At 39.2% G+C, this 12,288-nt stretch overlaps 1 protein-coding gene across 1 annotated transcript; it reads left to right on the forward strand.

Annotated features, from left to right (window-relative positions):
- The first annotated feature begins 6,350 nt into the window (after window positions 1-6,350).
- On the forward strand, window positions 6,351-12,277 carry f9a (coagulation factor IXa). Its single transcript, XM_040119554.1, has 10 exons — window positions 6,351-6,451; window positions 6,702-6,889; window positions 6,980-7,004; window positions 7,309-7,422; window positions 7,850-7,984; window positions 8,077-8,393; window positions 8,528-8,651; window positions 9,065-9,553; window positions 11,163-11,344; window positions 12,002-12,277. The coding sequence occupies exons 1-10, from the start codon at window positions 6,388-6,390 to the stop codon at window positions 12,248-12,250; spliced, it is 1,887 nt and encodes a 628-aa protein (XP_039975488.1). The 5' UTR covers window positions 6,351-6,387; the 3' UTR covers window positions 12,251-12,277.
- Window positions 12,278-12,288: the final 11 nt, after the last annotated feature.

Genomic DNA, 12,288 nt, shown 5'->3' on the forward strand with positions numbered 1-12,288 from the left:
TGGATCTGCTGCAACTACTGCCATTTCCACTATTTCCACCATAACTGCAAGTGCATCATTGGTTTAAAGATCCTTTCTTTTTCACGTTTTACTGGCAGGACTTCATTTGACTTAAGACATTTCATTTAAGACTACTGGACTGTGACTGGTGTTGTGAGCCCGTAAATCCAAACACTACCTCTCCATCTTCAGCAAAATATCAAGCCAATTGTTAAAATGTCAAGAGTGTTTGGCTTGGTAGGGATGCATGTGGGCAAGCAGGGGAATGAGTGTGAAACGTCAGGCTTTCAAATTACAAAAATGACTGTACTAATTAACGGAGCGTGCCTCTCTCAAATATCACATTAATGTCAATGGCTTTATCCAGGGGAGGGGTTGGTGGAGGGGGCTAGTGCTTTGAGGCCTGCAGTGCTTCTTTTTACAGCTCACATCATAGGAGCTCCCCGTGGATATTACTGTACAAGCTCACAGGACTGAAGGGTAGTGAGAAACGCCCAGTAACATAAGTCTGGTTTCAGTCTTTGAGTGTCAAACATCCTATTTCAATTATTTACAAGTGCATTATAACTGCCTGCCCAATGACTAATTTATTACTAAAAATAACCATAAAAGCCCATAATAATGACAGTGTCAACTGTAGCATCAGTACAAACACTAGAAACAGCGGGAAACTCCTGTCCTGGTTGGTTTTGTCACCACGGTGAGGTTGCCAGGCAACCTCCAGCAGATTATCCCTGATAAAACCTCATATTTTCACTTTTTACACTTGGGTTTATGTACTGGTTTATTAGTGATCTTTAGTGGTTGTGGTTGGTGGATTGTTTTACCCGTCAATAATGCCAGGCTAGATGTTTCCCCCCAGTCTTTATGTTGAGCTAAGTTCACAGGCTCCTGGCTTTCGCTTCATCGATAACAGACAGACATGAGATTGGCATTGATTGATATTGATCTTCGCATCTAAATTTCGGAAAGAAAGCAAACAAACATATTTCCGAAAATAGCGAACGATTCATTGGAACATACTGTGTTCTCTGTGAGTTTGCGGCGATTTCACTTGCACATCCTCATTATTTCTTTTTCCAAAGTTTTGTTTTTCCACACTGAGTGAACATAATTACACCATCGCATCTTAATCTCTATTTACTACCATTGGTGAGTAAAAGGCTGTTGTTTTCCTGTGTCTGACATTAAAGAGTTTTTTGTTTTTTTTCTCAGTAGGATTTCACATAAAATAACCAGTTCCTTTGTCTCTACCTGATGAGATATTGTGTTCACCTTAGAAACTCAAATAACATGAGATGAATCAAGTGTGTAATGCTGCTTGTTCAGCCTTTTGCCTTCAGTAATCTATCAGCCCCTCCTCTTTGTCAGACTGGCAGCAGGTTGATTATCCAAAACTGGCTCAGAGGAAGAAAGGTGATCACAAACAAACCTAGATGGCTGAGTGCATGTATGGTATGTCACCAAGGTTATATACACATAGCTTAGCTTTATCCTCTTTGCTTGCATCTGTACATAAATATGCCCACACATGAGAATATTAACATTTACATGTTACAGCCTAGAGAAGCCGTGAGCTCTCTTAAATCCCACCATAAAAACTGGAAGGCATGGCTGATCTAATTAAACAGAAGTCCTTCCCCGTTGCCCCAAGATCTTTTCATCATCAACATTGCATCATTCAAATGTCAGAGTGTACAAACTCACCAACATTTTCCTTTTGTAGACATAATGTTTCCCATTCTGTTGTCACTTAAAATCCAAAGAATAATCCAGCCAGGGATAATGCAGACCACAGACAACAAAGTAGCCGTCTTTGTAGTGAGTGCCAGGGAGCTGCTGCCAAAACACGTTGAGAGTCTGATGAGTATAGATGTTGGGTCCCTCTGGGAAAAAGTTTAGCTGCTAAGGTTACAGACAGCCCAGACACAACACGCCCTGACAGCCACAGTCAGCGTCTGGATGGAAAATCTGCTTTTTTATGCCTGCCATTTTTTCAGCCTATCATAATTCAAATTACAGACCTTTTACAGCATTGAAAAACATTAAGATGTTGTAACTAACTACAAGAAGTTAGATTTAGTGGTTTACTGGTGCTATTTTGCAAATTAAAAGGTCTGCTCATCTACTTGAAAATTATCGTAAGTTTGATTTTTTTAATTGTGGTAATGAGGAAATGCTTTTGTTTAGATCCAGATCGTTGATTGTGCCTTTAAATATCACAAGAATTCAGTTTCTACTCTGTTTTTGTCATTCATATCATACTGCCCTTGTTTGAGATTTACAAACATTCTGGTTCACACTGACAGGGGAAGGTTTTACCACGGCAATGCATAAGCCCTCTGCAAGTGACACCGTGTATCTGGTAAAAGACTGAGCACTGGACTGCCTGATCTCCCCCAGAGCCCAGGAGATACTATGCCGTAACAATCAATAGTACTGAGCAAGCATCGGAGTTTTTATTATCAGCGAGGCCCTGACTCGATCCCCCACTGTAGTGACTAATCTAATTGGAGCCGACACAGGCTCCCCAGCTGTGTGGCGCTGCCAAAGGAAGAGAGAAGACAGAGATGTCAGGGAGATCTTCATAAATCAATAGTCAGTCACAGACAATTTTACTTCCCTCTATCCATCCATGCATCCACACTTTCCATCTAACACAGTTTTGTTAGCGGTCTCAGCTCACAACTCACCACCTCAGCACTAATAGAAGGAGCCATTGTGAGTATTTTCTCCCGTACATACTGTAGTAAGCCCACTATCCACTCCACTATTAAACTAGGCGTAGAGACTGTGTGGAAAGTATGCCATTGTGGTTACCATGCCCAGAGCCTCCCCACGAGGCTGAGCGACAGACTTACATCTACAAATATGACTTAAAGACGGCAGTGCAGAGTGTACCTGCTGTAATGTTCTGGATTAAAGTTGGAATACCTCAAATACACTCTGTTGCATCAGGCATCAGAAGTCTTTTTTGGTCACCAGACAAATCGTAATATCGTGAGTGAACATACTATAATTGCTTTACTGTGATATTCATCCTGGCTGGAAAAGATCGAAAAGCTCTTGTATTGAACAGACAGTGTTGATAATTCAAGTATGAATTATTCAGCCTTTGAACGATTCAATGAAATATAAATGCCTCCGGTCAATAGTTGCCAAGACTTGAGAAGACTTTGGACTCCCTCTGGGGGGATTTCAGAGCCAGTGACGGGATGCATCTTATATGCCAGACCACAAAATGACACCAGAGTTAAATCTTCGTCTGGCACGCTGAATCAGCACAAGCTTCGCATCACCCTTGGCCACTGCATCATCGACTTGGGTATTGATGGATTGTTTTGAACAATTTTGAAAGGGTGTGGGGACATGAGATTAAAAAAACATCATACATTTGCAAAAGCAACCACAAGTTGAAAATCTCTTCAGTTCCAATGACATGCATGCCGGACGTTTTTTTTTTTCCTTTCGTAATGATTCAAAACACTGGATGTAAGACACACTGTATGTTATATCTACAGATGAAGCATACCCTGTCATAAACAAACAAAAAAATGAAACTAAACATGTTTAAAAACAAATTGTAACTTAATTCCTTTCTTTAGTCTCAGCTCAAGGTTTGAATCCATGAAATGAATATATTGCCCAATCCGTTGTATCTATTTCAGTCCCCTACCATTAGAGATGAACCAAAATCAATTTATTGAATGGAATAAAATATTATTAAGGTATATATGGCAAAGTAAAAAACCTTGGGTTTGTCTCAAAACTTTGCAGATAGCCAAAGAGAAGGACCTGCCTTCTCTTAGAGATTATTATGACGCAGCACAGATGAAAGCAATGATATGCTGGTGCAACCCATCGGATACTGGTCAATGAAGGGAAAATACCTTCGATCCCCATACAGGAAATCTTAGGTGATTACAACCTACAAAGTTACATGAATATTATTGATAACCCGTGGGTGAAATGGAATATTAAAGTATGGAAAACTATAGATATTACAATTTCTAAATGGTGGGCATATGACTCAGACTTCACACCAAATAAATTGGATACCAGATTTAAGGAGTGGACAGCTAAATCAATAACCATTCTATGTAGTATTTTGAAAGACGGAACACTGCTCAGTTTTGAAACGCTTAAAGAGACACACTTATTAGAAAAACAAGACTCTCATCGGTATCTGTAGATGCGACATTATGTTAATATGGAGGTGAAAAATGTAACCGAGGCAAGTCCGTGTCTGATAGAACTATTTCAAAAAGCATATAAGCCAGATTGTGTTAGTAGAATGCATGCAAGTATAAGGGTCTCTCGAATGTTAAAACACTTTCAACTTCATACATTAAAACAAAGTGGGAGAAGAAAGGAGGGATAATTATATCTGAGGAAGAATGGACAACAATGGGCATCAATGGAAGTGTACCAGCTCACAGAACTGTAGGCAGTTTGCTTGGAAAAACCTGATAAGGCATTTTATTTTATTTTTATTATATTTTTTATTATATTTTTTTTATTATATTTTATATTTTATTTATTTTTTATGCTATGCTACTACTACCTGTTTGCCCTGTTAAGAAAAGAAAAAAAAAAAATAAATAATATTTATATATTTTCTTCATTATCAATTTAAGAGGATTCAAGACAGGATTCAAGACATTTTAGATTTTTTTTTTTAAGTGCTCAATAAGAAAGAATAAAAATATGTTTTGTTTTGTATTCAACCTCAAATGAAAAAGAAAAAAAGTAATAAATATTTAAAAACTTTTGGGTGAATGGTAAAAAAAAACAATAAAAAAGAATGGTGCATGCAGAGATGATATTTTTTTGTTGTTTAAATGAAAAAAATTATTTACAAAAAAAGAGAAATAGAATATAATTTGTCAAACACAAATTGACAAAACAAATCACACTGGAAAAAATGGGTTGACTACGTAACGCCCCATAGGCCTAATCTTATTTTCACCAATCAATGATTATGTTGTAAAGATCATTCTCTGCTTGTTCATCGTTTTTCCCTTTGTTCGTTTGGTTTTTTTTTTTGCATTGTAGATGACATCTGTCCTATTAACCAGATGTGATTACTGGTTGCTTGCTAATGTGTTATCCAGTTTAGTTTACTGAATGCAAAACATACTTAAAAAATTAGTTTAAAAAAAAAAACTTGAATGAACTTTATCCCAATCACACACAACATACTGTGCATATCCCCTCATAAACAGTTTGTTACTTCAGCTGCTTCTAGTGGATAGTTGATGGGGGTTTTTTTTTTCATATATGGTCATTTTTTTTAAGCTTAGATTTGGTTTTACAGTTCTGTAGGTAATTCAAGCTTTCACAGACGGTCACAGGGTTCTTCTCTACTGCAATGATAAATAATGGAATACATGATCCTATTAACAGTCTCTTATTACTGTCTTATTGTGTTATGTTGAATGTCTGAGGTGTATGTGCCCCATCTTGTGGTGAAAAGTCCAAAGTGCATCTCATCAACTAACTCATGCGCTTTGTAGGGACCTAGGTAAAGAAGAGGAAACAACAAGTCGGATTTTTCATGAAAATTATGGCCCCACTGACTCTAAAAGTTGATTTAGGTTTATGTCATTCCACGATTACATGATAGGAACAATTCAAGCCCATTTCAAAGTGTCAAGATAGCTGCACAGATTACAATAATTTACTGAGAAGAAAACCACAGCTTAAAAAGACAACTGTAATGTCCACCGCCAAAGAGGACATATTCAGAAACAAACAAAACCAAAAAATTACATGTACTTTTTACACAGAGTGTGGATTTAAAGAAAGAAAAATAGAGAAATATATAGAAATATCACATTTTGTGCAGTGCCTATAGTTACCTAAATGTGTTGAACTTGCCTCTTGTAGAGATATTAAAATACAAATCATAAAAAATACATCAAAAAACAGATAAATAAATAATCATGGCTACTTTTATAATGAAGTAAATAGCTTCTGGGGCAGAGCACTGGGCAAACTATTCTGAGTGTGACACTCAGTTGGGACCAGGGGTGAAAGTAAGGGCATAAGTTGTCTTAGTAACAGACGGGCTTTTAGTAAGCCCTCTTTTGCTAGCCCCGTTCATGGAACAGAAAACCAGGATTTCCCTAAATTTGGGTTTAACTGGTCTGGTTAACTAGTTAATCATCAGTTCTGATATTCTGTACTGTTTGTTAAAATACAAATAAACATACCAGTGTCTCTTTTTGTGTGTGGATTTTGACACAGTGGCTTTTTCAGATGGAGCCAGGATGTTTTTTTCCTGAACAAACACGCAGCTAAGTGTGTGTTCATGTGCAAACAGAGTTTTGTACTTTGGAGTGATGGTCCAGTGTGTTTCTGTCGAGAACATTACAGCAGTTTGGAATGGAGCTGGTTTCTCTGTCTTTGCTGTCTTTCTTGCTTTGGGGCTTTCAGCTGGACCCTGGAGGTATTATGAGATTATTTATCGTGCTCATAAATAATTTCTCTCCAACTTGAGGTTTATTTTAGTTGCGCAGTCTTACTTACAAAGTGTTGTAAGTGCATGTGACACGTGGAGGATCGTCCTTTTTTATTTAGTTTATTGATATACAAAAAAATATCTCTAAACTTTATATACTTGCTGTTGTGACCTATGAGACGAAGACAGTTACTCAAACATGGACTCTGCGATTATATTTTCCTTTAACTCACTCTAGCCCCAGCTCCAGCCTCAGGCCCGGTGTTTCTCTCAGGTCAGGCAGCCGACAGCGTTCTTCGGAGGCACAAACGCCATAACACAGGGTTGTTTGAGGAGCTGCTGGAAGGCAACTTGGAGAGAGAGTGTATTAAGGAAGTCTGTGACTTGGAAGAGGCCAGGGAGTTCTTTGAGAATGATGAAGAGACAGTACGTGTCTGTTCATTTTTTTTGTTATTATTTAACACATACTGTTATTTTTATCGGCTTCATTCATCAGAGACTTTACTCTGTATTTAGATGGAGTTCTGGGCAGGATATGTAGGTAAGACGGTGTTTAATGATTGCTTTCTATCAACACAGAAAATGACAGAAATGTTGTCTCTACTTCTCTACTTAATATGTGTGTCTTTGCCATAGTTTTGTGTCTGACCATTTAGAATATGACCATGTGTGCTTGCTTCCAGAGGACTCATCTTGAAATACAGACCTGTATTTGTCAATACAAAGATGTTTCTCTTTCTCCTATCGTGTAAACCTTTTTCTGCGAAAACTGCTGTATAAGAATACTATGCAAAATGAAGACAATAGATGACTGTGTGCTGAGGAACTGTGTCTGGATCCCTCAGATGGCAATCAGTGTAAGCCAAATCCCTGTCAGAACCAGGGGTCATGTGAAGACCATCGTGGCTCCTACACCTGCAAATGTCCGTCTGGCTTCACTGGGAGGAACTGTGAGATTGGTAAGTCACAGTCCTGTGGCTGGATTTAAAAATGTGATCAAAAGAAATTAGATATTTATGCTACATGATACAATTTCTTGATAATATGAGATCAGATCCAATCGGATCTCAGTCTCAAAGGATAAAGATTCTATTTTTTCTTCCCGTTTCTAAATTAAATCAGTCGCTTGCATCCAGCTTCAGTCTGGTTTTAGGTTCCAGAATTAGATTTGTCTGTTTGGAAATTCTATAAACAGCAGCCAAAGCGCCCTCTCTGTGCGTGGTGACTGCATTTACCTGAATCACACTTATCTGACAATGCAGCAGATGCCTTACAGAACAAAAGAGGTTTGCAAACAGAAGGTTTTATGTGGCAATGACATGTCATTGTGCAGGTATATAAGTCATAAGAAGATGACTTTGAATCGTTTCTGTCTTTTCTGCTCAGTTATAGAAAAAAGATGTGACATGAACAATGGAGACTGTATGCACTTCTGTGAGTCACTGGGAACCTTTGGAGCAAAATGTTCCTGTGCGACAGGATACAGGCTGATGGAGGACGGGGTCAACTGTGAATCAGAAGGTATTAACATTTTCTTAATGAATGCTATGCTAAATATTGTAATAATGACTCTTAATAATACAACATGACTCCCCTTTTTCTCACATTATCAGCTGAATTCCCGTGTGGCAGAACTGCTCTGACAGCAATAAGTACAGTATCCAGAAGGTCTCTGCTCGGCCATGAGAATGCAAGCCTGCAGAACACAACCTCACTGACCAACGTTACCACCACTAACTCCCCTCCCTCAACTCCTGCCAGTATCGAAGCGTCTGTTCCAGCCACAACTCATTCTGCAGAAAACGTGTCTCGAAAGAAACTGCCCCTGTGGGTGTACAGTGACGCTGAGGTCCCCATTGAGGAACCGCTTCGTCCCCGTAAACGCATCGTAGGGGGCGCGGTGGTCATTCCGGGAGAGATCCCATGGCAGGTATGGTATGGAAGCAGAAGTATTAATGTATGCTAGGCTCTGTTACAGGGGAAACATGGGGGAAAAGAAACAGCAGTTGTATTATGTTCAAGCTTGGTAGCTATTCACAGCTCTTTTCTCCCCCTTGTATTCAGGTGGCCTTGATACTACGTACCGGTGGTCAGTTATTCTGTGGGGGCTCCATTCTAAGCGAAAGGTGGGTTATCACTGCTGCTCACTGCCTGGTGCAGGTACAAGGCTCCTTCTTCGTCAGAGTGGGTAAGAGTCACTGCCACTGGCTAATTTAACCTCTGCTGAACCATGATGAAGTAGCTCTGTGTAAAATAGATCTTAAACAATTAGTTAATTCATTAGTCAACTATTTATAATGAACCTTCTTTTTCTTTTTTTTTAACAATTTTATAGCATTTTATAGACCAAATGATGATGATCAATTTATCAATAAAAAACAACTAGCGGATGAATCGACAATAAAACGTAATCATTATTGGAGCCCGTGTCTTAAGTTTTGTGTGTTAAAGTCCTTGAACTAGTTCTTGATTTTGTGTCATTAATTACACTTCCAAGGGGAAACGTATTTTGCCATCTGGTTTGGGACATCCGCTGCATGTGTTTTATTGTAGAATAAATCTATACAGGGAATCAGTTATTTCTGTATCTAATACCTGCAGGAGAGCATAACATCTACATCAACGAGGGCACAGAGCAGGATCATGACGTGTTGGAGCAGCACCTACACCCACGCTACAACACCAGTATAAGCCTGTACAACCATGATATTGCCCTGGTGTACCTCAAAACCCCCATCACCTTCTCCACAACAGTGCGACCCATCTGCATAGGGCCCAGGACATTCACTGAGGCCCTACTGAAGGGCTCCTCCCCGGCTACAGTCAGCGGCTGGGGCCGTACACGCTTCCTTGGATCCACGGCTAACACGCTGCAGAAGGTCGAGGTTCCCCTCGTAGATCGGACAGAGTGTAAGCAAAGCACCAGTGCCAGGATCACTCCTGTCATGTTTTGTGCTGGATATGATACCGAGGCCAAAGATGCCTGTCAGGGGGACAGTGGAGGCCCTCACGCAAACCGCATTCATGACACATGGTTCCTGACTGGCATTGTAAGCTGGGGGGAAGAATGCGCAAAGGATGGGAAATATGGTGTGTACAGCCGGGTGTCCCTTTACTACCACTGGATAAACCATGTTATGGGATTAACTAAACACAGGCTGGCTTTCGACATGGAAGATCCTGACCCTTAAATTTAAAGATTATAAATTTAAAAATACAACAGGTTTACTAATGTGTTGTATGTAAAATAAAAACAGTGACATTTAAAAGACACTCAACACTGACTTGGCTGAGCAGTGCAGCTTCTGGATGCCATTGTACTGAAAGTGTGTGTGTGTGTTTATACAACCAAGTTGGATATCTACCAGACAGATGTGTGAAAAAAAAAAAAATACAATTGAATCAATTGACATTGATTGAATGACTAATTCCACCGTGCCAATTAACTACAGAAGCAGTCTAAATTATGAAGACTGCGCAGGTTAAAAATTATATATGAGTAGGACTAAAAAGTTAATGTCATGATTTTGTATTTCTTTTATACTGTATTAAACTAACAATATTAAATGGAAAACTCCAACTTCATGTCATATCTACAAAAACACTGCGTATAGTTACAGCAAAACACAACACTCCCATCTGCTGGTAAATAAATGTTTTACAAATAGAAGTATTCAATAACAGAGAAAGAAAAGGGATCTTTGAAATCCAGACTTCAAAGTATATGTGACTAAAAACTAAAAAAAAAGAGAAAAGTCTGCACAATTTTATAATAGAAGGTGGATACAGAAATAATAGATTAATTCAGGGTTTGCAACAAAGAGTAGCCTTAGATTTCAGCCAAACTTTTCATCATGATAAAACGCACAAGTATTGAATTATTTCAGTAACCAAAACAAAACAATTATTTCAATAGTTAATTTTTAATTGATTATTTAATACAGAACTGAAGCTGTACAAAAAGAAGCCAGTGTAGAACAGTGACTGTCAACAATACAAACCTGCTCATTGTGCAGTTGCCATGCATTTTCATTGTAAGGAAAACATTCAGCAACAAGTTTAGGCTACTTGGCTCATCAGGATACGTAATATTTCAAGCATTTCGAACAATTTTTTTGTTTTGTTTTGTTTTCCAACCTGAAAATATGTGCAAAATGTGCAGCATTTTGGACTGAAGTAAAAGAAAATCATCAAATTTTGTCATATAAGCTAAAAGGCAAAAATAAAGGGGGTGTTTTTGTGCAGTCAAGCATAGCTCCTGTAAATGCATGGAGACGTAATTTCATTTGCGGCTGCACAGATACCTCACAATATGAAGGAACGACATGACAGCAAAATAAATAAATTAACAACATAGGAAATGTGTAGTGCGAAGCGGCCCCTGCTGCTTTCCAGACTCATTTCCATTTCAAACACAGCGTATCAAAGGCAGCCCTCCGACTGGGCCCTCGATTTGATGTGGTAAATTCATATAAGTCTGCAATCAATATTTAATTAAGCGTTCGACACAGAGGGTGTATTTCATGTTGGCTGTATGATCCCTTTTAATGTAGAACCCGAGATTAACTGAGCTGTAATGGTGAGGAGGAAACAATCTGCCTCCGCGATGCAGGGGCACACAGAGCATAATCTGTCCCTGTCTCTCTCTCTCTCTCTCTCTCTGCTTCTCCTAATCTGCCTCGCTCCCTTCTCTACGCAGTGACTGACATTCGGCTCCCAAAAGATCCTCAGGAGAATGACAGTGTTTTGTGTACTGTGGTACGCACCTCGGATTTGTTTACGCGCACACACCGAGGAATACATTGCCATCAATCTCCATCATGTCCACCTGTGTCTTACATTACGATCACTGACATGTCAACTGCTGCCCGCGTGCAGGGGGTATGTCTCCGCTGCCTCCCTATCACATCATTCAAGCATAAAAGAAAGGAAATAACAGCATGAATAAGGGGAAATACACAGTAAGAGAGGTGAAGCAGCAAGCAAAGAACACATTCAGTAGACCATAGGGGGCTCTTTTTTGTCTCTGTTGTCCATCCACCTCATTAAAGTGCCTGTTGGATATGTGAGGTCAGGTTAAAGCAAGAAGAGTATTTGATTTTGCAAACAGTACATACAAGAGACAGGAATAAAAAAGGCATTATGGCATGGCACATTTTGGTATTTTAACTTCCAAGAATGTAAAGAAGAGTTTTGCCTTATGGAATGAAATATAAGAAAAATACACTGAAGTAGTTCAATGGAAAATGTCTGCTAACTACACAAAGATGAAACACTGAGGTACAATAAATGTTAGAAATGATACAGTATATGTACAAAAGTCTCTGCTTTAAGAAATGTTTCAGGTAAATCCCGGGTAAGCATCCATCCTGCACACACTGAGACAAACAGGAACGCACACACACATACACACACACTTGGAAAACTGTAATCTCAAGTTTTAGCTGGAATGAAGAAGGGTTGAAAAATGTCCACGGTTTGAGAAATAACCCACTCCTGCAGCAGCAACCTCACATTTTGACTGTATGTGTTTTGCAGATGGAGCGCCAGAAGGACAACATACTCATCACCAATCAGAAGAGAGAAAGACCCATCAGGCTCAAGGGATTGGCTATTGATTGTCCAAGAGGGCTGAACAGTTCCCGTGCTTTTGCAGTGGTGCCACTGCAAACCTTCACTATCAGAAAACACTGGCCCAGGAGATTGTCAATCAAAACCTGGAGGAAAATCACGTCTGTAGATTCCCACTTTTTTTTTTCTTTCTTTTTAATGAGTAAACTGTGCTGAAGAAAGCAGATGACACCAGGGAGTGAGGAGTGGGTGGC

Source organism: Xiphias gladius, chromosome 23 (assembly GCF_016859285.1).
Source record: "Xiphias gladius isolate SHS-SW01 ecotype Sanya breed wild chromosome 23, ASM1685928v1, whole genome shotgun sequence".
NCBI classification, from domain to species: Eukaryota; Metazoa; Chordata; class Actinopteri; order Istiophoriformes; family Xiphiidae; genus Xiphias; species Xiphias gladius.